The 25463-nt window shown below is 33.6% G+C and overlaps 1 protein-coding gene across 2 annotated transcripts in view; it reads right to left on the bottom strand.

The window, feature by feature from the left end:
- LOC118185279 (protein O-mannosyl-transferase Tmtc3-like) overlaps positions 1–25463 on the bottom strand; it is a 114090-nt gene that overhangs the window by 80060 nt on the left and 8567 nt on the right. For both annotated transcript variants that reach the window (XM_035355124.2, XM_035355122.2), the window contains exon 2: positions 2422–2625. In XM_035355124.2, coding sequence (XP_035211015.1) covers positions 2422–2625 — 204 coding nt within the window. The remainder of the gene's footprint in view (positions 1–2421; positions 2626–25463) is intronic.

Consider the following 25463-nt stretch of genomic DNA (forward strand, 5'->3'; position numbering starts at 1 on the left):
CCTTCATCGTTTTCAGGAACCGGACTTTTTTCATAGTTCCAGCACTAACCTCCGTCAAGCAGCATTTTAACTCAACTAAATCAACTTCCCGATTTCGAAGTTGGACTGAAGATAAGAGAAGGAAGTCGAAACTGGAGACAACAGACCAAGGCAGACCTCAGGAGATGACGACTTTCCATATTTCCATTATTTTCCAAAGCAACTCCAGCATGAGCAGTTCAGACTCTTCCACAATTGCGAAAAAAAATATCAGCGACAAAATTGAAAATAATAGGCCGCAGGATAGGAATCGCTGCCATCCAACACGAAGAGCACCCGCACTATCTCGGATAGGTCTCCCCAACGAGAATCTCTGAGATAAACAGGTTTAACTGTAAACTGCGGTCGACCCCCGAAGAGCCGCCGTGTTTTTCCTCCGCTCCATCCCAGAAAATCACTGCGGGGCCACCATTACGGAATCAAACCCCTCAAGCTCTGAAAAAATCTGCTAAAAGGTCTCTTTCAGTCTAAAAAAAATTCCTGCTTCTTGTGCAACGGCTTAAGAAAACTCAGTTTACACTCACAAAGAAATGCCTCAAAATCACTATTGGCTCAAACAACACTAAAATTGAAAATTTAACCAATCTTAAAGAAACTTGGGCTCCCTCTAGCCAACTAGAAAAAAGGTAATAAATAGCCTCTAAAATTCTCAGAAATTCAGAACTTTCTACAAGATGACAGACCCTTTCTTTCCCATGCAACAGAAGAATGTTTCCAACCTATAACTCTGTCAAAATATCGCCGCCCCTTAGAACTATTCGTCTCTGAATGAGCAAAACACGTGTTTTCAAACCCGCGAAAAAAGGAAAAATGCAGCTGGGCAGTGACCTCTAACCCCCAAAGAAGCCGACTCGTGAGAAATGGAAATACACCCACGCCCTTTTAACTGTAACACATATTCTGCCAAACTTAAAGGAGCTTTGCCGTAAAGTTTAACAATATTAAATATTATACATTAATTTTAAATAGGAACAATACGAATTCATTAATCACAGTAAAATAATATAATAACTAAGAATACCTTATGTATAGTAAAATAACATGGAATAATTATACACAAAAATACATAAGAATTATCCATAACAAAACTCTTTACGAAAAAGTGGCTTTATTAAGGTTTTGCTCATGAAAAATTATAAAAACCCCTTACAGCTATCCTGCTTAACCTAAACTGAACGATGTCTGTTGAAAACATCGCGGACACAAACATCATGGAAAAAACAACGCAAGGTGAGAACATCATGATACAAAACATCCTGGGAGGGAAAGCAAAGAGAAAACAGTTCTAAAACATCGTGGTACAAAATATCGCAGTCAAAAATAATGTTAGAGCAATTTTATAAAAGTAAGCTTGAACTTTCGATTATGTCAAATAGAATTTCCAATGCTGGATACTGTCAAAGGATCTACAAAGCGAAAGTATGTTTCGATGTCCATCAAACAAAAAGTGCAACTGCTGCAAAAAATGGATAAAGGCATATCCTTTGTTTCTCTAACCATTCCGAAATCTGTTTATCAATTTCACGCTGCTCTGTGGGGGAGGGGAACGTTGCGGAGCACAATGAACTGTAAGTTGATCTGTCAACACTATCCTTATCTCCAGGGCAGATGTTTTTATTTTATTCGGCTTATAGTTCATTACTAAATGTAGTATTTCATCTCGATGTACTCTGATATGATTTAAATCAAATTCATTATAAATATCACGAATGCACATCAAATAGTTTTCTGGTTGCAATTTTCTAATTTCGACTATGCATAATGTATGCTTTATGCATGCACATGTTGAAAGAAATGTTTAATAAAGTAAACAAATAAATATTAAGCTTTTTTTTTCATAAATTTTGATACCCTTTAGATCATAATTGTTCTTTATTTCAGAAATTACAGTTTCATATTTTTAATTTTATAATTTCTGCATGCCATCTTACCAGATTTAAACTGATGATCTATAATCCAGAAAAATCGATAATCTGGAATCGCCGAAGTCGAGTCCGGATTAAAGACTTTTGACTGTAGTCACTTTCTACGATAGTTATCTTAGTTAATTTTAATTTGCAAAATTATGAAATGCTTAATTAGCAAATATCACAAATCTGAGGACATCAAATAAAAGGCAATTTTTATATAAAAATATATAATTCACTACAGGTTTCTCTTAAAATAATCTCAGTGTTTTAAACATATTGAGCCAGTTTTGGCTATAAGAAATTTCAGCTATAAAAGCAAATTTTGATGTCACTTCAATATCCTTAAATCAAGAACTGGCTGTGTATGTATCTTTCAAATTTCAATTGTCCCTAAATGATTCATAATACATGCCCTACCAATCCTTCAACAAATGAAGTATGTTTATGAATTTTGTTAGAAAATATGACAAACCTTATGGATTGGGGTCCCCCAAAAGTCATTGAAGAAAATATTAGATAAAGGTGTGGAAGGTCTGAGATCTTTGTTGTCTCTAATTGCTGAGATATCATCAAATACAAAGCCACAATGAATAGCATTGTAGTAACACAAGCAAGCAGCTGCAAGAACTATGGTATAGTGCAAGGGTTTGCTTTTCATGTAAGACCCTTCTGCCATCTAAAAGAAGAAAGAAAATGGGAATTACATTACAACAAATCATTAAAAATAAACAGAAAACAAAACATACACTTTTAAATGTACAGGAAAGAAAAAGAAAAAATGATGCAGAGCGTTTCACCGATTTGAAAATAATTAAAATGAAGTACACTAGCACTCATCAAAGCTTTTTCATCACAGATGATAGTATGTTGATGACATTGAAAGTCGGTAAGAATGTTAGTTGACACCAAAAGAGGTCAATTGGTAAGTCATCAGTGTGGATCAGTAAAATAAATTCGCATAATAGTAGTAATAGAAGTTACAGAAAAAAAATTTATGGCATAGCAAATTAGTTATATTAACTAGCATTTATTATGAAATGGATAAACTGGCATTAGTAATTTCTAAGAAACAGTATTGCTTTGGCAAGATCTCCTTTAATTTAAACACAATAACACGGCGAATAAATACTAATTCAGAAGTCAAACAACAAAAATCAACATTATATTTACAAAATTTTCACAAGACTAGTTTCGATGGTTTTACCGAACCACCATCCTCAGCTGCAAAACCGCATATGAACAAGATAGGAAATAATGATTAGATAAGATAAGAAAGCCTGGACAAGAATAAGCAAGTGGCGCCATCTGTTGGTGAAACCAGAACTAAAACATAATTTCTTTAAAGGCCGAAAACAAAGTTGGACTGGAATTAGGATCGTTAACTAAAACAGAAAGATTTTTATGAATGTGAAATGCCTCTAGAAAATCCAGTTCTCCAATGGAGGGTGCATTAAAATGTTTAGAAACCAGACTTCGCGAATTTCATTTCTCTTGCATCGAAATTGATGAGCTAATTTCTCGTAATTAACCAGTTAAAAAATTCTCATCTCAACACACAAAAAGGCACACTCTTGTTTTAAGAGATTATAAAAATTCTGCTGTCATTCCCTTCTTTCCATCAATTAGCTACAAAGTTGCACATATTTTGCAGAAATTTAACTTTCGGGTTGTTTATTCTCACATCAATAAAATTCAGAGTTCCATACTCAAGGACCCCATTCCGGATATGAAATCCTGGGGTATTTATAGAGTTCCTTGCCAACGTGGTTTAATTTACATTGGCCAAACTAAGAGAGTCTTAAAATTTCGGTCAAAGAACATGAGGCATATGTTAGAAAAAAGGAAACACAGAGCTCTTCTGTTGCTCAACATTGTTGGTCGGAAAATCACACTTTCAATTTTTATGTTGCCAAAATTATTCAAAAAACATCTTCCATTGTAGAACTGGATTTTCTAGAGGCATTTCACATTCATAAAAATCTTTCTGTTTTAGTTAATGATCCTAATTCCAATCCAACTTTGCCTTTGGCCTTTAATGAAATTATGTTTTAGTTCTGGTTTCACCAAAAGATGGCGCCACTTGCTTATTCTTGTCCAGGCTTTCTTATCTTATCTAATCATTATTTCCTATCTTGTTCATTTGCGGTTTTGCAGCTGAGGATGGTGGTTCGGTAAAACCATCGAAACTAGTCCTGTGAAAATTTTGTAAATATAACGCTGATTTTTGTTGTTTGACTTCTGAATTAGTAAGATCTTCTTTGTTAGAGGATCATAAATCCCATTTGATAAACTTCAAGGAAAAAAAAAGAACTTTCTAACAGCTTAGAAGAGTCTTTCCACACTGACTTGAGTAGGTGGAAGAGCTGTTACTGTTAGGGCTACTTCTTTTAACTTTTCAGAATAGATTTTTATTACTCTAAAAGAGATGTCTTGCAAGAGCAATCATATTTCTCTATTTCGTCAAAGGAAGGTGTAGAAATTTTGTTTGTATTTTTTCATTTTTATATCTAAATGGTCTTGGTTTTTTACTTTCATTTGCTTTCTCTTCGTCTTTTCAATATTATCCAAATATTTCTCAAAATCTAATTTATCATTGGAAGAGAATCATAGAGATTTGGTTGCAATGTCTTCAGTTTGACTGTCCTGATTTGAAGACTCTAGTTGCTCTGAGAATAATTTCATCCTCAATGAAAGTTCATAGATGATTTTCTTTGCCTTTTTAATTTGTTCATCATCCAACAAAATGCGGTGTTTTGGATCTACAAGTATTGAACCCAGCAAGATCTCATTGTCATTCAAACTAGTTTCTCTCTTCTTCACTGAACAAATGATTTCTTCTGCAATAAACCCGCAGTTAAAGAAAGTACAAACATCACATTCTTCTATTCTCGCCTCCTGTTAATTCTTCAGATTGTAGCTTTTTTGTGGCTATATACGGTGTAGAAAAAAAGAGTTTCCAGTTCTGCAAGATCATTTCACATTCTTCCTTTTAGTGAAACATTAGGGTTACCTACATCTTCTGAAAACTTTCTAAATTCTAACAACTTCTATATCATCAAATATGTAAACTGCAGGGAAAAAAAGGGGGGAACAGTTCTATAGCGCCTGTTCTACTGGGCCGATTGACGAAATTCAAATTGCGTTTTTCATGTCTCGAAAGCGCGACTAGGGATATGTATTAGATTTATACATAGAATATAGGTATTCTGAAACAAAATTGGCCTTTTCTCTGAAATGACATGCCAATTTATTTTCTATAATTTTACGACTGAAATTATGGCTAAATATTAAATTTTGCAAAATTTGGCGCGAAATTTAGGGAGAAATTTAAACATTTATCTTGGTGTATTTTTTCAGTTTTTTCCAAGAATAATTTACTTCGTGAACTTCTTAATTTATAGCAACCTATTTTTCACTGCAGATGAGTGGCGAAAAAAAAAAAAAAGTCATCTTTCGTACTTTCAAATAATTTTAACAAAGCGCGTAAACGATATTTGGCGGTATTATCGCTCAAAAAAAAAAAAGATGTCAAATTTCAAAACTCTCCAATATGTAAATTCATGTACATCTTAGAAAATTCTGAATAAAAACTCTAATTTTTTACAGCTGTGCCTAGAAATAAATCTACATAAAGATTCAAAAAATTTATTAAAAAAATTCTTAAATTAAAATTTTAAAAATAAATCATAAAAAATATGCGAATTATATTTGGATTAATTAAAATTTCGAATTCTGGAAAAAGGAATCAAGTAAGTTTAATTTTAAAAAAAGAGATATTAATAAATATATATATACTAATTCAGAAGTCAAACAACAAAAATCAGCGTTAATTTACAAAATTTTCACAGGACTAGTTTCGATGGTTTTACCGAACCATCATTTTCAGCTGCAAAACCGCAAATGAACAAGATAGGAAATAATGTTTAGATAAGATAAGAAAGCCTGGACAAGAATAAGCAAGTGGCGCCATCTGTTGGCGAAACCAGAACTAAAACATAATTTCTCTAAAAGCCGAAGGCAAATTTGGATTGGAATTAGGATCGTTAACTAGAACAAAAATTTCGCGTCAAAGATCATGAGGCATATGTTAGAAAAAAGGAAACACAGAAGTCTTCTGTTGCTCAACATTGTTGGTCCGAAAATCACACTTTCAATTTTTCTGCTGCCAAAATTATTCAAAAAACATCTTCCATTGGAGAACTGGATTTTTTAGAGGCATTTCACATTCATGTTCTAGTTAACGATCCTAATTCCAATCCAAATTTGCCTTCGGCTTTTAGAGAAATTATGTTTTAGTTCTGGTTTCGCCAACAGATGGCGCCACTTGCTTATTCTTGTCCAGGCTTTCTTATCTTATCTAAACATTATTTCCTATCTTGTTCATTTGCGGTTTTGCAGCTGAAGATGATGGTTCGGTAAAACCATCGAAACTAGACCTGTGAAAATTTTGTAAATTAACGCTGATTTTTGTTGTTTGACTTCTGAATTAGTATTTATTCGGCATGTTATTGTGTCTTAAATATATATATATCAAAATCAATTAACATCGAGGATCTAAAATTTTGAGTGCTAATTTTTTTAAAAACTACTTGTGCTACTTTTAGAAAACCTGGCAATTTGTCACAATTTGAGTAATAGAATCGAAATATGGAAAAACATCGACATGTCATTTCAGAGAAAAAGGCCGATTTTGTTTCAGAATACCTATATTAGAACAATATTTTATATAAATCTAATACATATCCTAAGTCGCGCTTTCGAGACATGAAAAACACAAGTTGAATTTCGTCAATCGGTTAATCCCCCCCTTTTTTTTTGTGATGCGTGTACTTCCCCCCCCCTCCGCTTGATAAAAAAAATTGCTCATTTTCCTTCTCGCTTCCTAAGAATGGCATTAATTTTGGGAGATCTTGCTGCTATTGCTGCTTACCTAAATTTACCAATGAGATTTGTAACTAAAGAAATCAGTTTAATCAATAATGGCAAATATCACACCCCATCCTCCTCGCTTATATTTATTTAGTAATATGTCAATAAAATGGAAAATAACTATTTATTAATGTATATAGTCCATAAATAAAAATAATAAGTCAGTTTGAAGTTTTTTTTCAATTCACTTTAATTTCATTTCAGATTTAAACTATCCAACAAAAACTAGAGTCGACGTGTTATCAGGGACTCCAGCTCCTACCCCTTTTACGCAAAAATCTGCCCGCCTCCGATTCCGATCCACAGCCCTGATATCAACAGGTTCAAGGTAAGAACTGGATATGCTACTGGTCTTCGATAGATTTGAAAAGAACATTTTGAAAGAAAGTAAATTCTTGTGTGACCGCTCTGCCTGCCTACAGAGCCAAACAACAGAATACAGATTCCTCTGTTACAGCAAGCCAGATCTATAGGCTAACTGAAGCCCCACAGCTGGCTTTCCCAAAAGCTTATCCTCCAATTCACCAACACTAAGTCTGGGAGACTAGCCGAATGGCACTCGTGGGGACAATAAAGTGCTTTATATTTATCTGAAGCAGAGGTCAACGCAATGTATTGGGGACAGTATCTAGCTCCTCAACTACTAAAATAATCTTTTCCAACAACACAGGTCTCCAAGCACGGCAAACATTTGTGCAGTTTTCTCACCACTCAAAGCTAAAAGCAAAAACTGTAATAGCATCTCATGAGGAGTGCTAATCTCTAAAGAGATAAACCACAAAAGAGAAAGGTAACAAAGTAACAGCTAAGAGGATGTGAAAAGAAAAATAGTCTAAATTACTGGAACACCAGGATCATGACACCCATCTCACCAAATGATTATCTTATAATGTGTAAGGCACCATGGGACTTTCACACCAGTACTCATAAAGAGTGATCCCCTGACTATTTCGGGGGAATGGTACAAAAATTTTTATTTTTTTCTAAGCTGGAATAAATGTAACTTGTAGACAGATAGAATTGAAAATACATCTATTAGTTTCCTCCATATGCAACACCACTGATAGTACTTTTTGATTCAACCTCATAATGTAACTCTATATAATTAGTCTTAAAGATGAATTATTGCAAAAATACACGTCTTTCCTACCTCAGCACGATATGAGCAATTCTATTTTTCAAAAATGAACAAGAAAAATAAGATACACTATTATAAAAATTATTTTTTTGCTCATAAATCTACATTAAAACTCTACTTATGGAAGTACGATTAACTTGGTACTTGTCCATTGTACAGACCATCGAAAAAAAAAGTGTCATTGAATTTAGGGGCCAGAACAATGCCCCCGCCTCCAAGAAAACTTTATATCAAAAAATTGAAATTCCTACCTTCAAAAACTAAACGTTATAAATTATTTTTCAGGACGCCAGAAATCAGCAATAGAAGCTTATTAAGAGGAATGTAATTCCTGAAGCAGTGAACCAGTCACAGAGATGAAGTAATTCAATTTACAATCAAAAAGTTCTTTCCCCAAGCCTATTACGAAGATCATTAAACATGTTTTATTTAGACAAAGATGATATACAGTGTCAAAATAGAAAGGCATTCCAGAATGGGGAAGAACATTCTGATAGTTCTTATGGCCACAGACTGAAAATTATTCGATATATTTATAAAAACTTGATGGAAAACAACACTGAAAATTCTTTAATAGTTAGCTTTCAATTAAAACTTTATTTTCTATCTGTCTTTTTCAAGATTTTTCATTCAATTTACAATCAAAACGTTCTTTCCCCAAGCCTATTACGAAGATCATTAAACATGTTTTACTTAGACAAAGGTGATATACAATGTCAAAATAGAAAGGCATTCCAGAATGAGGAAGAAATTACAAAAGACTTAATTTTCTAAACTGATAAGAAGAAATTGCCAATGAAATTTCTGCAAAATTAAATCACGCAAAAAAAGAGTGGGGGTGATTTACAAAAATCTACAGGGTGTTTCAACAAATCGGTTATAAACTTTCAGGAGAGCTAGAGTACACCTAGATGATGGAAAATCATACAGAAATGCATGGTCGGTAAACGCTTTCCTGAGCTATAGTGACGACACAAATCACAAGAAAGGAAGGACAGAACAAGAAAGGAACATGGTGAGAAAACATGTTTATTATGCTTATTATGTTTATTATGCTAGTACAGCAGAAACCAAGAACTACAGAGGCTGTTCGCACATTTTTTAGACGATTTTGGTAAGCGGTAATAAAAAATCGTTTGCTGCAAAAGAAGTAATTGCAATTGTAAATACTATGCTTTTAAAAGTCAAAATTATCGTCTGTGGCTTGAAAGTTTTGTTTTTATTCAAAATGGCGAATTTAACAAAGCAGTGGTTCGAAGGCTACATTTACGCTCTTTACGAAATATGCATACTCCGTTAACCAAACACGATGTGAGAGTCATGGTTTTGTGATATCTAAAGCGTCGATAGGTAATATCATCAACAAGAAAGGAAAAAAACGCAAATTGAAGCCTCAAGTGGGACAAAAATTCCAAACAAGTATCCAAGGAAAAAACGGACATCTTCGACTATTGTAAAGGTACGTTGTTTAATGTTAAAAGAAAATCCCTTTAGTCAAAGGACAGTTGCAAAATCATTAAAATGCTCGGTGTCCACTGTAAACAAAATGATAAACGTTGATTTAAATCTTAAGGAAGCGAAAAAACGCAATGTGCATCGTCTTCTTCCAAAGCATATCGCTCAACGCAGGACACGCTGCAGAATTCTATATGAGAAACACTTATCCAAAGAAAAATGGAAAACAATTGTCGCAATAGATGAAGCATGGGTGTATTTAAATGATTGTAACAAAAAAAAGAGCCATTTATTATCATAAAAGGGGAGGAAAAAATTTAAGTACATGGTTCAAACAATCGAAAGAAAGTTTTTCTAAGGGATTCATGATTGTTGCTGGTTTTTCTTATAACGGCAAGTTAAAAATAAAGAGAGTGCAAAAAAATGTCAAGATGAACTCCAAATACTATCAGGAACATATTTTATCGCCAATTTTTCTGAATGAAATACCATCGCTTTACCCACAGTGCCATCAGTCTGTGAGATTCCATCAGGACAAAGCTAGCAGTCACACATCAAAATCCACTGTAAATTTCCTAAAAGAAATGGAACAAAAAACTGGTATCAAGGCTATACCCTTCACTGATATCCCTACTAAATCTACCGATGTGTCACCTATGGATTTTGTGCTTTCGGACTTTTAAAAACTGCATTATCCAAACGTTGTCCCAAAACCCTAACAGGAAAGCTGTTCGGGAGAAATGGGATAAAATACCTCTTCTGCCACTTCAAAAGGCATTATTATCCTGGAAATTGTGGTGTCGAAAGATAGTTCAGAATAAGGGATGTCAAATAGAATATTTAAACCACAAGAATTTTATGTAATTTAGCTTTGTGAATACAATATACATCGTCTAAAAAATGAGTGAACAGCCTCTGTAAGAACAAAAACAGACAGCGGTTGTCATCAAAGGTGTTCGAAATTACGATGCGGGACAGTGATGCAGGTACCGTACGTCCTGCATCTTCCATGCGTGATGCAGATCTGCCATGCGACGGATATGTGAGGCCATCATGGTCCAGGGTCGTAATTTCAAACATCTTCTTTAATGACCATCGTTGCTATTTTTGTTCTTATTTCTTGATTTCTGCTGTACTAAGCATGATAAACATGTTTTCTCCCCTTGTTCGTGTCCTTCTTTTCATGCGTTTCATGTCGTCACTACCGCGACAGGAAAGCATTTCCGACCAAAGCATTGCTAATTATTTCCCATCGTGTCTGCCATGCACCGGAGATGCGATGCCTGTATCATGATCCAGGGACGCAATTTCGAACATCTTTTTTTAATGACCATCGTTGCTATTTTTGTTCTTATTTCTTGATTTCTGCTGCACTACGCATAATAAACATGTTTTCTCACACTGTTCAAGTCCTTCCTTTCTTGTGTTCTGTGTCGTCACTACGCCAAGAAAGCGTTTCCGACCATGCATTGCTATATGATTTTCCATCGTCTGGGTACATTCTACCTCTGCTGACACTTTGTAACCGAGTTGCTGAAACACCCTGTACATATAATGGAAATCTTTCGCCTCTATTTAACAACCATCTTATATGCTTTTCCTCTCATTTTACAATTACCTTAAACGGAGAATACGATTTCTGGTTTTTCTTTTTTTTTTTAACATCATGGGTTTTGTAATTTCTTTATACTTCAAATGCCCTCGAAAGAAAGATCCACTAACCGTAATATAAATAACTAAATTCAGTAGAAGCCAATATATTAAAATTAATTAAACCAAAATATAAATCACAGTTTGAATAAAAATGAACCATGCGGTGCTTTCGTTCAGAAATAAATGTGAACTAATTTTAATTTAAACGCAAAAAGAAAATGTCTAGTCTTGCCTTAATATAAAGAATTTAAAGAATTTGAAAGCAATTAGCATTTCTAAAATTAATTAAATTAACCATGAACCATAAACTGAACCAAAAAATAACAGACCATTCAGGAAAGCAAATTCAAATCTTATGTAAAGTTTTACCAAGACAATCTTTACATTAAAAATCACTATTTTAGTCACATACATTTCCCTACATATATATGTTACAATAGCACAAAAAATTTTTTCAACAATCGAAAAATACGAAGAATGCATTTTAACAAATATTAAACTCTCTTCCGTTAAAAGAGGGAAAATAAACATGTAAATAAAAAATTAAATATATTACGTATACGGCATTTAAATTAACGCAATTAGCTATGCATATGGTTAAGTTAATGCAAAACAGAACAAAAATAATTATATCATTTAGATGCAACTATTAAAAACAGCGAATGTCCTTCTCAAAGCCTACTTTCATTCTTTCCATCGTACATATTATAAAGGTCAGTAAAGTTTTCTAATAGTTTATTTAGACATAGACTATAGTCACCTATGCAAGAACTTATTTTTACACTCTCCACGCCATTTTTGTGAATACAGTAATTTGAATAATAAAAATGTTAAATAAATCTCAATTTTTACAATTTGAGCAAATTTAAGGATTTAATACCTCACAACACAAAATAAAGTACTCTCTGAAATGGATTCTCTCTGAAAAATTACTATACATAGCGAACAAAATTTACATCGATGCATATGAGCACTGCATTAAATGCAATGTACAGAAGTCATGCAAACAATGATCGTGCATACAAAATTTCTAAAAAATTTGTTTTTCGTTAAATATCATATGTAAGTATCAAATACGCAAGCGAAATGGTTAGTCTAGAAACAACTTAGAATATCTAAGGTATTGTTTAAATTACTTAAAACCTTTTCCAGGGGGCTGGGACATATATGTCCCGCACTTTCACAACTTGTCTTGAATGTGTCTCAAGAAATTTCAGTAAACTATGGAGATTTAAAATTTACTCCTTAATATGGATTAGGAAGTGCAAGACCCTGTCGATTTGTTTTTCTGTTCCTTTCATTTAAAATAAGTGACTAAATGGCCATAATACGTTCGAAATTGGCCCCTATAATTCACGGGAAAAGGTTAAATTATATTTAGGGATAATATTTAAATTATAGTTAAAGATTACATAAAGATAACTAAGCAAATCAGAGACTGAAGAATTAACTTTCACACCATAACATAGCCCTTTGATTACTAACTTTCCCAAAAAAATTTTAAAAACTGCCGGGTTAAAAGTACATAGTAGCTCCTGAATGCTGGGGATCGTCTTCCAATAGCTGGAAAATCAAGACGCCGCTGTGCTCGGTGTACACAAATGAACATACAGAAAAAAACAAATATGAGTTGCCAAATGTGTAATGTTGGGTTATGCAAAGAATACGTTTTACTCTGTACCATACAATGTAAATCTATTTCATATAATAAAGTTTCGCAAAATAATAGGTGCGCTTATAGTAAGTCGATCGCTAAGTGTGGGACATATGTATCCCACCATTAACTACGGCTGGGATATGCGTCCCAGCCTTTGGCTTGAAAACCGTTTGTCAAAAAAAAAATCCCAAATGCTAAATTTTGCTAAATTTGCCTTATTTATGACATATTTTGCTCACTTGGATAGAAAACGGGGTATTTTTTTTAATTCGTAGTCAAAGGATAAAGAAAGTTAAAAGATTATTTTAAATTCTTATTTTAAAAAGTATGTTGTTACAAAAATGCAGCCCAAAATGATCGCCTACTTGTCAGCAATAAAGAAAGAAATTTGCGAACTTCCATATAAATCTTTACATCACTTAAAATATTAATAGCTCACATAAATACTCTATTATGTTAAAATATCAGCTGAATCAATTGTCATGAAAAATTTCTTTTTGTATGCGGCAATTATTCTTTCAGCAAGAATGGGAAAAGAAAGTATATGAATGATGGGCAAACTAATGAATAATGAGCACGTTAATCTATTTAAATCAGCAAAATATGTTATATTTCTGAACATGTAAAGAAAAGAAAAATCTTCCTGCACTGCTTATTAGATTATTATTACAAATGAAATGAATCAGTTATTCATTCAATATGTATCAATACATACTTGGCCTACTGGAACCAAAACAAGCTTTTGCAACAGCTGACAAAATGCGCTTACCCCGAAGCTCATGAACGGCACATTCCTCCGGTTAGAGACCAAATGCCGAGAATAAAAGAGTTCCCGCCTTACGTCTTGTGAGGGCGCTCTTTTCTATCTTCGGGAGGGATGGAGGAAGCTTGGGATGCGCAAATCTGCGACAGCGGTGAACAAAGGCATGGATTGTAAGCTAGTCGGCCATATCAAAAGGCAGCCACTGAACACCCAATACATCGCGTGCGTAGAAGAGTGCAATGCTTTTAGAAGATAACGGCAGTCCCTTCTGCTTTAATTAAACACAGCAGGCCTTATTACACTAAGATTAAAACAGGCTTTGTACACTCGCAAATTTATTTATTTCAGTCTTAAACAGAGGTATTTAAAAGCTCCTAAAGTAAACAATCAACATTTTAAGGTTAAAAAAAAAGAACAAAAGGCGAAACAATAGAAAAACGTACAAAAGAAAGATAAAAAAGCAGCCAATAGTCAGAACCGAAATAACAAAAGATATTCGGAGAAGCGAAATAACAAAGGAAACAAAATGCATTCATCAAAATAATTCAATAGTTATTCTTACTTTTAAAGATTAAATTACAAAAAATTGACGTTAAATTTACGTTTCCAAGATTTAAAAAATCTTCATTTAAAAAGGATGCTTTATGAACACTCCCTAAAGCTTTTCTGGGCCGATGTTGAAACATCCATTTAGTTATTTACTTGGAAAACACGTGAAATCAACTTTACGTTTCTCAAAATACAATTTAAAATTGACAAATTTAGAATCGCACAATCTCAAACGCATAGGCATTCTTTGAACATTTGATAAAATGACTCATTTGAATTGTTCTTTAAAACTTTGACCCAATGAATTCTCTCTATAATGACCATTCACGGCGGCAAGCGATTTTCATCATCTGCGGAATTGGTCGGCTCAGTGAAGATGACTATTTGTTATAATGATTATAGTTTTATATCGTGCATTTATATTAGTCACGTCTGTTGAAGTCTGCTGAAGAAAAACATTGAAGTAAAATGTGTTGTTCATTAACACCACTATATTAATAAAATTACGAATTAATTACGAATGCTAAATAGAGGATAACGTAGTCTTGGTAGGAAAAATTACCTTATACTTATTTTCTAAAATACTGCCACTGGATCATAATTTAAAATCAGGAAAACAAATCGATGTATAAAGTTGTTTTTTAATCTGGTATTGCAAAACCCATCAGGTTTGCCTTACCAAAGAGAAAGTACGCGTTCATACAGAATATTTTAAGGGATTCACTTCACAGGGTTATCACACATAACGATGCAGTAACAAACTTTTCCAAAAAACGCGTTTCTTTCAGCACTAGCTTGAACGGGAGGTTTCCAGCCACAATAACTGCGCTCAGAAATCCGTTGCGCGTACATACCCACCACATTACACGAGGCTATGGAAAATGTTTCCCTTGCAGCTCTGTTTCACATAAGAGACGAAGAAGAGAATATACTTCTAGGCTTGGTTTGGGTTTATTTGATTATGCCAAAGCACTCAAGGGCTATCGGTGTAAGATGAGAGATGCTTTTGTGAAAGACTTTTTAAGGGAAACCGTATACTCGTTTAACAACAGGAAAACCACGAAAACGCCCATGCAGCCACATCGTTCGCGGGATTCGAACCTCGGACCGAATTTCCAGTGTTCAACGACCACTTGGTCGCTGGTGGATCATATATATACATATACACTTCTGGGGAAATTTTCAGTCCTGTTTGCTGAAAGCGACGATTCCCGGAAAGGTTTCTTTCTATACGCAATGGGGGAAACCAACAGATCAGATAACAGTTTTACACAAAGAGGAAACTGCGCCCAAAACGCCTAAGCGGCCTACATGCTCGCGCAATCGATCAAGCCTGGATCGAGCCACTTTTTGTCCGATGGCTGTACAATGCAAATGAACTGAACTGCAAGAAAAAAAAATCTCGCATCTAAATGCAAACCTTTAAAACAAACTCGCAGTGATAAATGCTCTACAGTGAGTGACGACTAAACCAAAAGCCGCCATGCACAATTTGAAAATCACTGCGACAAAGCGAAAATACTCGAAATATAAATAACTTTCTAGACTTTCGAGCAGTACAGACAAATATTGATTTAACAATTATCAAAGAACTATTGAAAATATCATTAAATTGGGTTATCGTTAAATCGACGCATTCATCTTAATACAATTTTAAACATGTCATAAATTATAAAATGCTTTTATCATTATTATTTGCCAATTATTCGTCTCGTTAAAGTACAGATACAACACACTGAGGAAAAAAAAATTTTTTGTTTCCTTAATAAAGGATAATTTTCCGTTTTTATGCATCTTAGGCCAAATCAATGAAAACGATCATTAAATCGAGAATATCATTAAAAGCAGCGCATCGTTTGTATCTGACGACTTCGCACCTATGGGAGACATTTTTTAACATAATCAAACAGCACACAAACATACCTCTTTTTAAACATATCTATCTACAGAGCAATTTTTTTTTTTTTTTTACATGTACATTCACCTTGTTTCAATTTACTGCTGTCTATAACATCAAATAAATATTGAATTTTTACATACCATTTAAATAACGACGGGTATTGATGTAAAAATACTGAATTATCATCTTCTACTTTACAATAATTTAACTAACTAATTATTTAGGAAATACGACACTTCATATCAAAAATGCCTTTTTTTTTAATTTTCGTCTCCAATCCATATAAATTACACAGTAAAAACACCATGTTTTTTAATTCAGTAGCACAGTGTTCCTGAATGATTGTGCCAGAACACAGTTCCTTAGGAAAATATCCAGAAGTTTTCAAATTTAAATTCATATTTTAAGCTATTTATAAATGGTGTACAGATTATTATTATATATACTTTTTACAGTTGCAAAGTAATTCCCTCTAGTACCAATACACTGATGGTAATGTTTTTTCAATTTCTCAAAACATGTTTTAAATCACTTTTGTAAAATCCTTCAAGACTCACAGCAAATTTCCTTCTGTTGAATCAACATACTCAAAATGTTCAAGCAGCAGTTTAAATGAATTAATACAAGATCATGTGGTGCCATGTCAGATGAATATGGAGTGATATTCTGTTGAATTTTTATCCAAAAAATTACCAAACAACAAGAGTATTGCGAACAAGTCCATTAGCGCACTGTAGCTGGGTAAAATCCCTAAATTATTTCATCATAATATATTCTTTTCCTATAAACGGCGTTTAGCAGCAATATTCTTTGCTGATAGTTTGGCCGATTGTTAGAAATTCGTAACGTAGAACACCACGACAATCACAAAACGCAGTCACCATTACCTTGACTTTTAACAGATTCTAACATGGTCTTTCCCTTTTGAGCGCCATTTATTTGATTGTTTAGCTGTTTTCTGTATCAATAGCATATATACATATTTCATTACCGGTAGTAATGAGTCTTAAGATGGACTCGTTTTGAAGAAACATCTCTTCAGCCAATTGAACCTTACTGTTTACGAAAATACGTAGTAAACATTTTTGGAACAATGAAGCAGTCACGCGTCTAAGTCCAAACAATCTTCCAAAATTTCTTGACAAGATTCAGATGATAATAAACTTATGCAATAACATCCCTAATTGTTATATTACGATCGTTAAGCAATAAACCTCTGATATGACCAAAGAATCATTCATTAGACGAACAGAGCTTGGTTTAGGTTCGGACGTATATTTTGCCTTCCTTAAACATCTTAAACACTGTAGTTTTGATAAAGTGTTGTTCTTAACACTAAAAAGGCTGAAACTTAGATTATATACCTATATTGCCCAAAAGCAGTCAAAATGACTGCATTCTGAAAGAATAACTAATATGCAAAGAAATTTGTTTAAAATTAATTTTTAATATTTTTATATTATTTACAGTAATATTAACAAGTTATTAGTAAATAGTAACAAAAAATTTACTTCACTTTTGAAAAAATGTAATTTATGCATTATTATTTGTACATTTTTTGCAAATGAAAGTGGAAATCTTTATATGTGTACGTCTTCCGCAAACATACTTTTGACATTTTTCACATATATTGTTTGTTTTGTTGTTGTAGCAAAGTCGTACTGGACAAATTTGCGTAGCCTGTTGGCCCTTTCGCACCCTTGAAAATACAAGTAGATGGTAACCTTCCAGAAATATCACCTCCGTCAAATTTTGACCACACAAGTACCATCGGCAGCTGTTTCGGTCCCCTGAAAGGTGTTTTCAGTTTCTTCATCAGAGTCTCTGAACTACTTAGCACCCTACACCTTTTCCTGGGCATACTGATGAAACTTTCATTTTCATTATTGGTGATCGGCTCTTCATCGCTATCTTCAGTCATACAGTATTATGACTTGTATTCAGTGTCAGATGTTTCACTTTGAATATAATCCGCTTCATCTTTAGATGATAGTTCAGAATTTGTTGCATCTGATTCTATATCGGAGCACTCTTCACTTATATGTTCGTTAGCTTTTCCAATAACTCACTTCTATTCGACATTTCTTTCATGAATTTAGGGCCCAAAAGAAATCAAATAAACAACTTGTTAGAACAAGTATCATTGCATAAAGATTCGAATAACAAGTACTACTTTAGCTTATCGAGAAACTGCAACTTATCAAGTATACACCCAAATCGACAATTTATCATGTACTTGTATGTTATCATGTGACTGTAATCGAAAAAAAAAATGAAAACTGTTGTTTCAATACAGAGCCGAACTGGTCATATAAGATATTTACTCAATAATAAAAGTCATTTGATTTTTTAAAATTTCCCAATTTTCTGGAGGGAAATATAGGTATAACATACATATATATACCAGAAATTAAAGAGGGGGAGGTAACTATAATTATTAATAAACGCATCTATACGTTGCACAAAAAGTCACAAAATTCTAAAAAATTATGTCATTATATACATAACTGTTTTTCTAATTGAAATTAAAAAGCAGTCAAAATGACTTCCTTGGGCAATCTAGTTTTAAAGGCACTGAGCAACAATTGCAAACGTTTTTGGACCAGAAATTTCATACATATTCTTTGATAAATTATAGTATTCACCACTTTGAGAAATATCAAAGCAAAAATTCTTTATTCATTAAAAACATTATTTGCAAAAGATGAGAAGAAATGAGATACGGATTGTTATCAGATCAGGATGAAAATCGCAACAATTTCTGATGGGCAAAATCCAGTAGCAAACGATTTTAAATTACTGATTCCCGATACCTTTTTATTTCACTTGTATGACATGTAAAAGATATCTACACTTAAGTACTAAATAATTACTATGAAATAAATGGATATAAATGTCTAACTTTACTAAAAATTTTCAATAATATATTTACATTAAATACATACGGAATATTGTTTTGTACATAACAAGAAAAGTAGAAATATACGATTGCGTATAGTTAAATTCTGATTTACACAAGAATTTCCTTTAAGGAATTAAAATTCAACCTTCAATGAAGTTACAGATAAGTGTGATATTTATTTTGATACGCAATGTAAATGTAAATGAAAAATTGATGCATAAATATGAGATCACAATAGCAAAACACGCTGAAAACGATCTTCTAATAGGTTTGGTGTGGTTTGGTTTGGTTTAGCGCTGGGCTCGCAAAATATCCCGCATACCGAACGTACGTGATTTTTATGGCATATAGCACGGAACTAAATTTGCTTTACTTTCAGTTTTAATAGTACGTAAATACAAAAAAATTTATCTGAACAAAGGTTACCAGGGAAATGGATAAACAAACATATTGCTCAATATTTATTTGCCTCTGAAGAGCTGTAAGTTGTCCTCGACCAGGACAATATGGAAGCTTAAATGGGAAGTTTCTTCTGGTAAGGGGGCGGAAATAAGGGTCTATGCTAACTGCAGTTATCAAGAACCGCCTGAAGAAATGAAATAAGATCGATTTCACATTATGTAAAGCGAAAATTTACTTAATTAAAGTGGGAAGGGATTCAGGTCTATTAAATACAGTGTATTAAACGGTCGACGGTATATTAAATAAGTTCAAGATAGCCAAAGTGTAAACACTGTTCGAGGTGACATTTGCCAGCAGCGCTGCGTTGTAGAATCATAGGCCGATCAGAAGCAGTTAACGACAGTCTGACATAGATGACTAAATGTGTCGACCATTCTGTAGTCAGCCAATTATAGAACCTTTTCTAACTTTCTTCTATGTTCGACCACTCGAAAACCTACGGAAGGTAGACCAAGAGTTACCACTTCTGCAGATAACTAGCATTTGCCACTTGCAACAGGACTTCCAGCTCCCTCTCATCTTAGATCCGTGCTTATTTTTACTAAGGAAAAGACAGTATCAGCCACGACAATATGCAAAAGCTTGAAAGAGGTCTGTATGATAGGCGACCAGCACTGTACATTCCGCTTATCTGACGCCACTGGAAGGAGCGTTTGAATTGGGTACGTAAGCAGGTCGTACAAACTAAAGTGAAAATCAGTGGAGGCCTATTCTATTCAGTGATGAGTCCCGATTGGCTTTACAGAGTGATTCTCGGACGCTGTTTACATACAGGCGGAAATAAACATTTGATATCTTCCGTCTAACATACGGGAAAGGGATAGCTATGAAGCAGGCAGCGTTCTAGTATGTTGGCGCACAGACCTGTATTTTCTGTCACGTGGAACTCTCAATGCTCAGAGGTACAGATATAACGTACTGGATCACAGTGTTCGTCCTCATGCTGCGCAGTTGGTGATATCTTAATTTTTGCCACCAAATAATGTTCGCCCTCCCACTCTCACCTCGTGCTTCAGTTTTCTAACTACAGTACAAATGGAATAGCCAACACAATCTCCCGACCATAATCCCATTTAGCATATCTCTTGGGAGGCGTGTTGCCTCCAACCCCCTGCTCAAACCCTAAAGAGGCTTTAAGTGATCAATATGTAATATCACCATGCAGATCATAGATAACATTTATTAACAGGATGAGACATCGTTGTCAGGCCTGTACGAGTGTTCGAAGGAATCATACTTACTACTGAAAAAGTTTTTGTACTTAATTTGTTTGTCCGAATTTAGGATTTTATGTTCTTGTTAATATCCCAAAATGTAAATATTCTGTATCACATTGTGGTATAATAAATATTATCTATATTTCGTCCAATTTGCTTGCATATTTCTTGAGTTGTCGCCAGTTTTTCGATTCTTGTTTAACTTGTAACAATGTAAAATGCCGCGGTTTATCTCTTGTTATGATTGCCAGTAAAACAGGTTCTTTGACTTGCATTATACATCTGCAACACGATATGCTGTTGTTTTGGAATCAGTGATAGAAGTTACGTACACATCTTGAAGAGACCTTGTTCACGTGAAGGTGCTGCTCATGTAGAATGCGCAAATTAGTCCTTTTAGAGAGAAAAATTAACGTCATTATTTCCGGTCCTTCAGTATTTCTTGACCTGAACAATATTTTCCGATGTCAGCGCCTTCAATGGCCGATTTTAACAAAGAGATCCTTTTCAGCAAATTCTCGTTCTATGTGACACTGTTTCGCCTATTTTTTCATCGTGAATAATGAATGAGAGAAATCTCCATAAATACCACTCAAACATTGATCATTTCACTAGGTTTTGGATCTCTTTTTGTCAAAAATTTAACAACCGCACAATATTCAATTTAAACGCTCAGGAAAAACTCACAAAATACTCATTTAAAATAACTGTCACAAAATAATAACACTTACCAAATTTCCGAATTTACTCATTCAATGTTCCCACCATATGCGTATAAAAAAAAATTACTGCTGAACGATTTTGTAACTAGAAGGCTAGACGTTCTCAGGTCTTTCTACTTAAGTTCTTCCCACATAACTCAACAGTAAACATACCTAACTCAGAAGGTAACAAACAAAATTTTCTCTGATGCACACAAGACATTTCGACAAACAAATATCTTAACCAATATTTTAGAAGATATGTAACAAGTCACAGTTGGACTTCACTCCTTAATAATTTTTGTTAAAGAATCAAGAATTACAAAAATGAATAATGTATTATGATAGATGGCCAATTACGCTAACTTAGTTCCGCCTAATAAGATCGGCAATACGATACTTATTTATTGCATGCCCGTACCACTAATACTGCGCACAATGACAGCAATATTAACAACAAAATAGAAGTTATTAAATTAGTAAATTTACAGTTTAGTAAGACAATGTTATATGTACTGTTACATAAAAAGTATTCCATGCAAACCATATCAGTTTAACTGCTATATATATATATGTAATAATAAAATTCCATAGTCAAAAATACACTTAAAACTCTAACTATATGTTCTTTTCATTTTTAATGGCGACGTTCTCTTATTTGAAAGTACGTGGAATTAAATCTACAGCCCCGTAGTCAAGTTGTTTTTCCCGCCTTTTCTACACGTACAGTTATAGAATGTTCTCGAAATATTTAAAGCGAACTGGATTGGCTGACGTCATTTCTTGGAAGCTCCGCCTTTCCAGAGGCTATAAAAGGACTCGCAAAAGAATATCGGGGCTTTTTCTTAAATGTCATGATGCAGTAAACTTTATACAAAAAGTTATTAGTAGTTCTTTTTATTTACTCCGGATATCTGATTTTGTAACTGCTATTTCTCCTGAATAATAATAAATGGATCCTGTTTTTTTTTTTTTTTTTTTTTTTTTTTAAACTTATCGTCTGATAATTTAAGCTACGACTAAAGCTGGTACATTATATATATATATGATAGACTGAGATATACAAGTAATGCAGCTCCAATCTTTGATTTCATGTTAAATCTAAAAGGACATTAACAAAGGTTGAAAGCTGCTTATAGCTTTCAGTTCTAACAAAATTCGGCAACACTTAGCGAGACTACGTATATACGGTCCTGACAACACATTCATAGTTGATGATCTAGCAGACATCATCTTAGAGCAGAAAGCATCATCGTAGGTGGAAACTTCAATATCAGACATATGAGTCTGGGAATGTGTTCGACAAATCACAAAAAGAGCATACAGGCTTACTAAAATAAACAAATGTGGTCTTTTGTACGCTGAAACTGCAAAGTGAATAGGTATAACACTATTAAAATACGAATAGAAAAGTTTTCAATGTAATAAAACAAGTTACAATATTCATAAAATAACACAATGGGTGTTGATTGTCAGTGACCTACACAGAGTCTCCAGAACTATGCAGTAAATTTAAATAGATTATTAAAGTAAGCCAAAGGGCACTGATGGCCATTAAGGATATTTGTAACTAGTAACTTAAAAGTCACAAATTGCTAGCAGTTTTAACACATAAGCCACTAGTGTTGGATGGGAGAGTAAATTTAGATGAATATTCTAAATAAAATTTAAATGAAAGGCACATATGGCCATCAAAACCATTGTTTATTAGCACTTAAAGAGTGATTCAGACTGAGGTTCTAAGCTAACAGAGACATATGAATAGCTGACACAGCTCTAAAACCAGTTTTTCCTCAAAACTTCATGCATAGAGAAAATAGCTGACACATAGAACTGACACCATCAGCACAGATGAAACCCAGCGTGAATGGCCCTTTACAGATTGACAATCACTGGCAGTTTATCCCAAGGTCACCAATATTTAGTGGTACAGTAAATTTAGATACATTTTTTAAAGGAAATTAAACCAAACAATATGGTGCTCATCAAGACATTGATCACCGGTGACCTGTGAGTTGACACTCATTGGTGTCCAACCCATACAGAGGCGTAGCTAGGGTTTTCAGTGCCAGGGGACAACTGAAGATTTTGCGCCCTTTTCTGTGTGCCAAGAATGGAAAACATTTCATTCTGCAATTTCATCACATCAATTTGGCACCCCTTGGATGCTGCGCCCGGGAACAGATGTCCCCCTTGCCCCACCCTAGCTACGCCACTGAACCCATAAGTCATCACTATGATGCAATGCAGTAAACTTACATCATTACTAAAGTCAAATTAAACTGATGGATGGTGGTGATCATTACGGCAGTTAGCCCATTTACTTATCAGTCACAGGTGTAGAACAGTGACAAGACTTATTAACTCTTGTGGATCATACATGTATGTTGGCATAACACAACAATCCAAAAATTTTGGAAAAATTTCACTAAAGGCAATTTTAAATTTGAAAGTAAGTTATCTATTTAGAACAAGAAAATAAAATAGCTGTATTTTGTGATTAGGAGAATTTCTTTTGAGGTTCTTAGAAGTGAACTTGTTGCAAATAATGCTTTTATCAATTCAAGAAGAATTATGAGAATATTATCAAATTCTGAACTAAATAGAAGGATTGTAAAAAAATAATGTCTACAGCAGTACAAAGAATGACTGCAGTGGACATAAAACTACAGAAGACAAATGGACAAATAAGTTTATTTTAGCTTTTAAAAATGTGTTTGGAAGCATTTCACTTCTGTGCACCCAAAATGAAATTCTTCTATACTAAGATTAAGGTCTCTTTTCATTTTTTTATCCTCAATACAGTTCCTACAGTTTTTTACAATTTCTTCTGCATTACTTTTAATGACTGTGTCCTTATAATGCAAAAGAGAACTTTTACTCATACAGATTCTCACTTAATTACCTATACAGCTACTGATCTTTCCAAAACATGAATACAGCATTTGCCAGAAGCCCTTAAAACTATTAATAGTAATATATAAATTCATTTAGAATGAAGCACTTCGTTTTCCTTCAAATCAATAGTGACACACACAACATCTACTTCTTCAGTCACATCTAACCCACCAGTGATGTGAGGCCTTACAGAATACTGGTAATTTGTCCGAGATTCTCATACCTGGTATGAACAGAGCAGCTGCATTAAGAATTTGGTTCAAACAATGTATGACATGAACATAAGCTAAATTCCCTTAAAATATATCCCACAAAAGCATACTCCCTTCTTTGGCAGATGGCCCTCGCATATTTTGCCTTAATTAAAGCAATCAGTCAGTAATATTAGCAGTGGATATCTAACTCTTTAAATGTTTTCTTCATCTATGCAATGCTAAAATAACAATATTTAGAGTACATTCTGTCATTTGTTTTTGCTTACCCCCTTTTGTTAATACATGTGCTATAAATAAAGTATATTCAGTCATTTGTTTTCGCTCTCCCCGCCCCATGTTAATACATCTACTATAAATAAAGTAACATTGTTATCATATGCCATTTTTAGTAGATAATTATGCTTCATTCCACTCATATCATTTACAATATTACATGCAACAACAAGTAACAATGTGGTTTATGCAGGTATAATATTATTGAAATTAAGTTTTTAGCAGGGATTGTACCAAACCTAAAAGTTGGATATCATGTAATAATATTCAGATAACTTTTTAAGTATGAGATAAATTACAAAATATTTCAAGGGTCTGGATTTTTAAAAAATTTACTTGTACCAGATAGCTTTAAAATTATGAAACATGAAAAATCTAGCGAAATTTAATAAGAAATACCCCCTTTCAGAATTTATCTCAAAATGTCTTCAGTTCGAACACATCGGAAAATAGGCATTAAATATATTTAAAATTAATCTCCGCAAAATGAAAAACAGAGCAGTACATACCCCCCGAACTCTCCTGCTACAGTTGCAGTAACTAGACATTGTTCTGGATTTATCTAGATGTAATATATATATATATATATATATATTCCTTTATTAAGGTTTGGGTTTTTTTTTTTTTTTTTTTTTTTTTTTTTTTGGTCAGGGGTATGTGATTACAGTAAAGCCTTGAGCAGGGGTTCTCAACTGGTGGTATGCAAGAGAAAAATAGGTGCTATGCAAACAAGCAAGATATTTTTAACTATTAAATTCAAAAATTAAAACCCGAATATCCTGATTGAGTTTTTCCTCTAATG

Source organism: Stegodyphus dumicola, chromosome 10 (genome assembly GCF_044657685.1).
Source record: "Stegodyphus dumicola isolate Sdum_Otavi_A_Nest chromosome 10, ASM4465768v1".
Lineage (NCBI taxonomy): Eukaryota > Metazoa > Arthropoda > Arachnida > Araneae > Eresidae > Stegodyphus > Stegodyphus dumicola.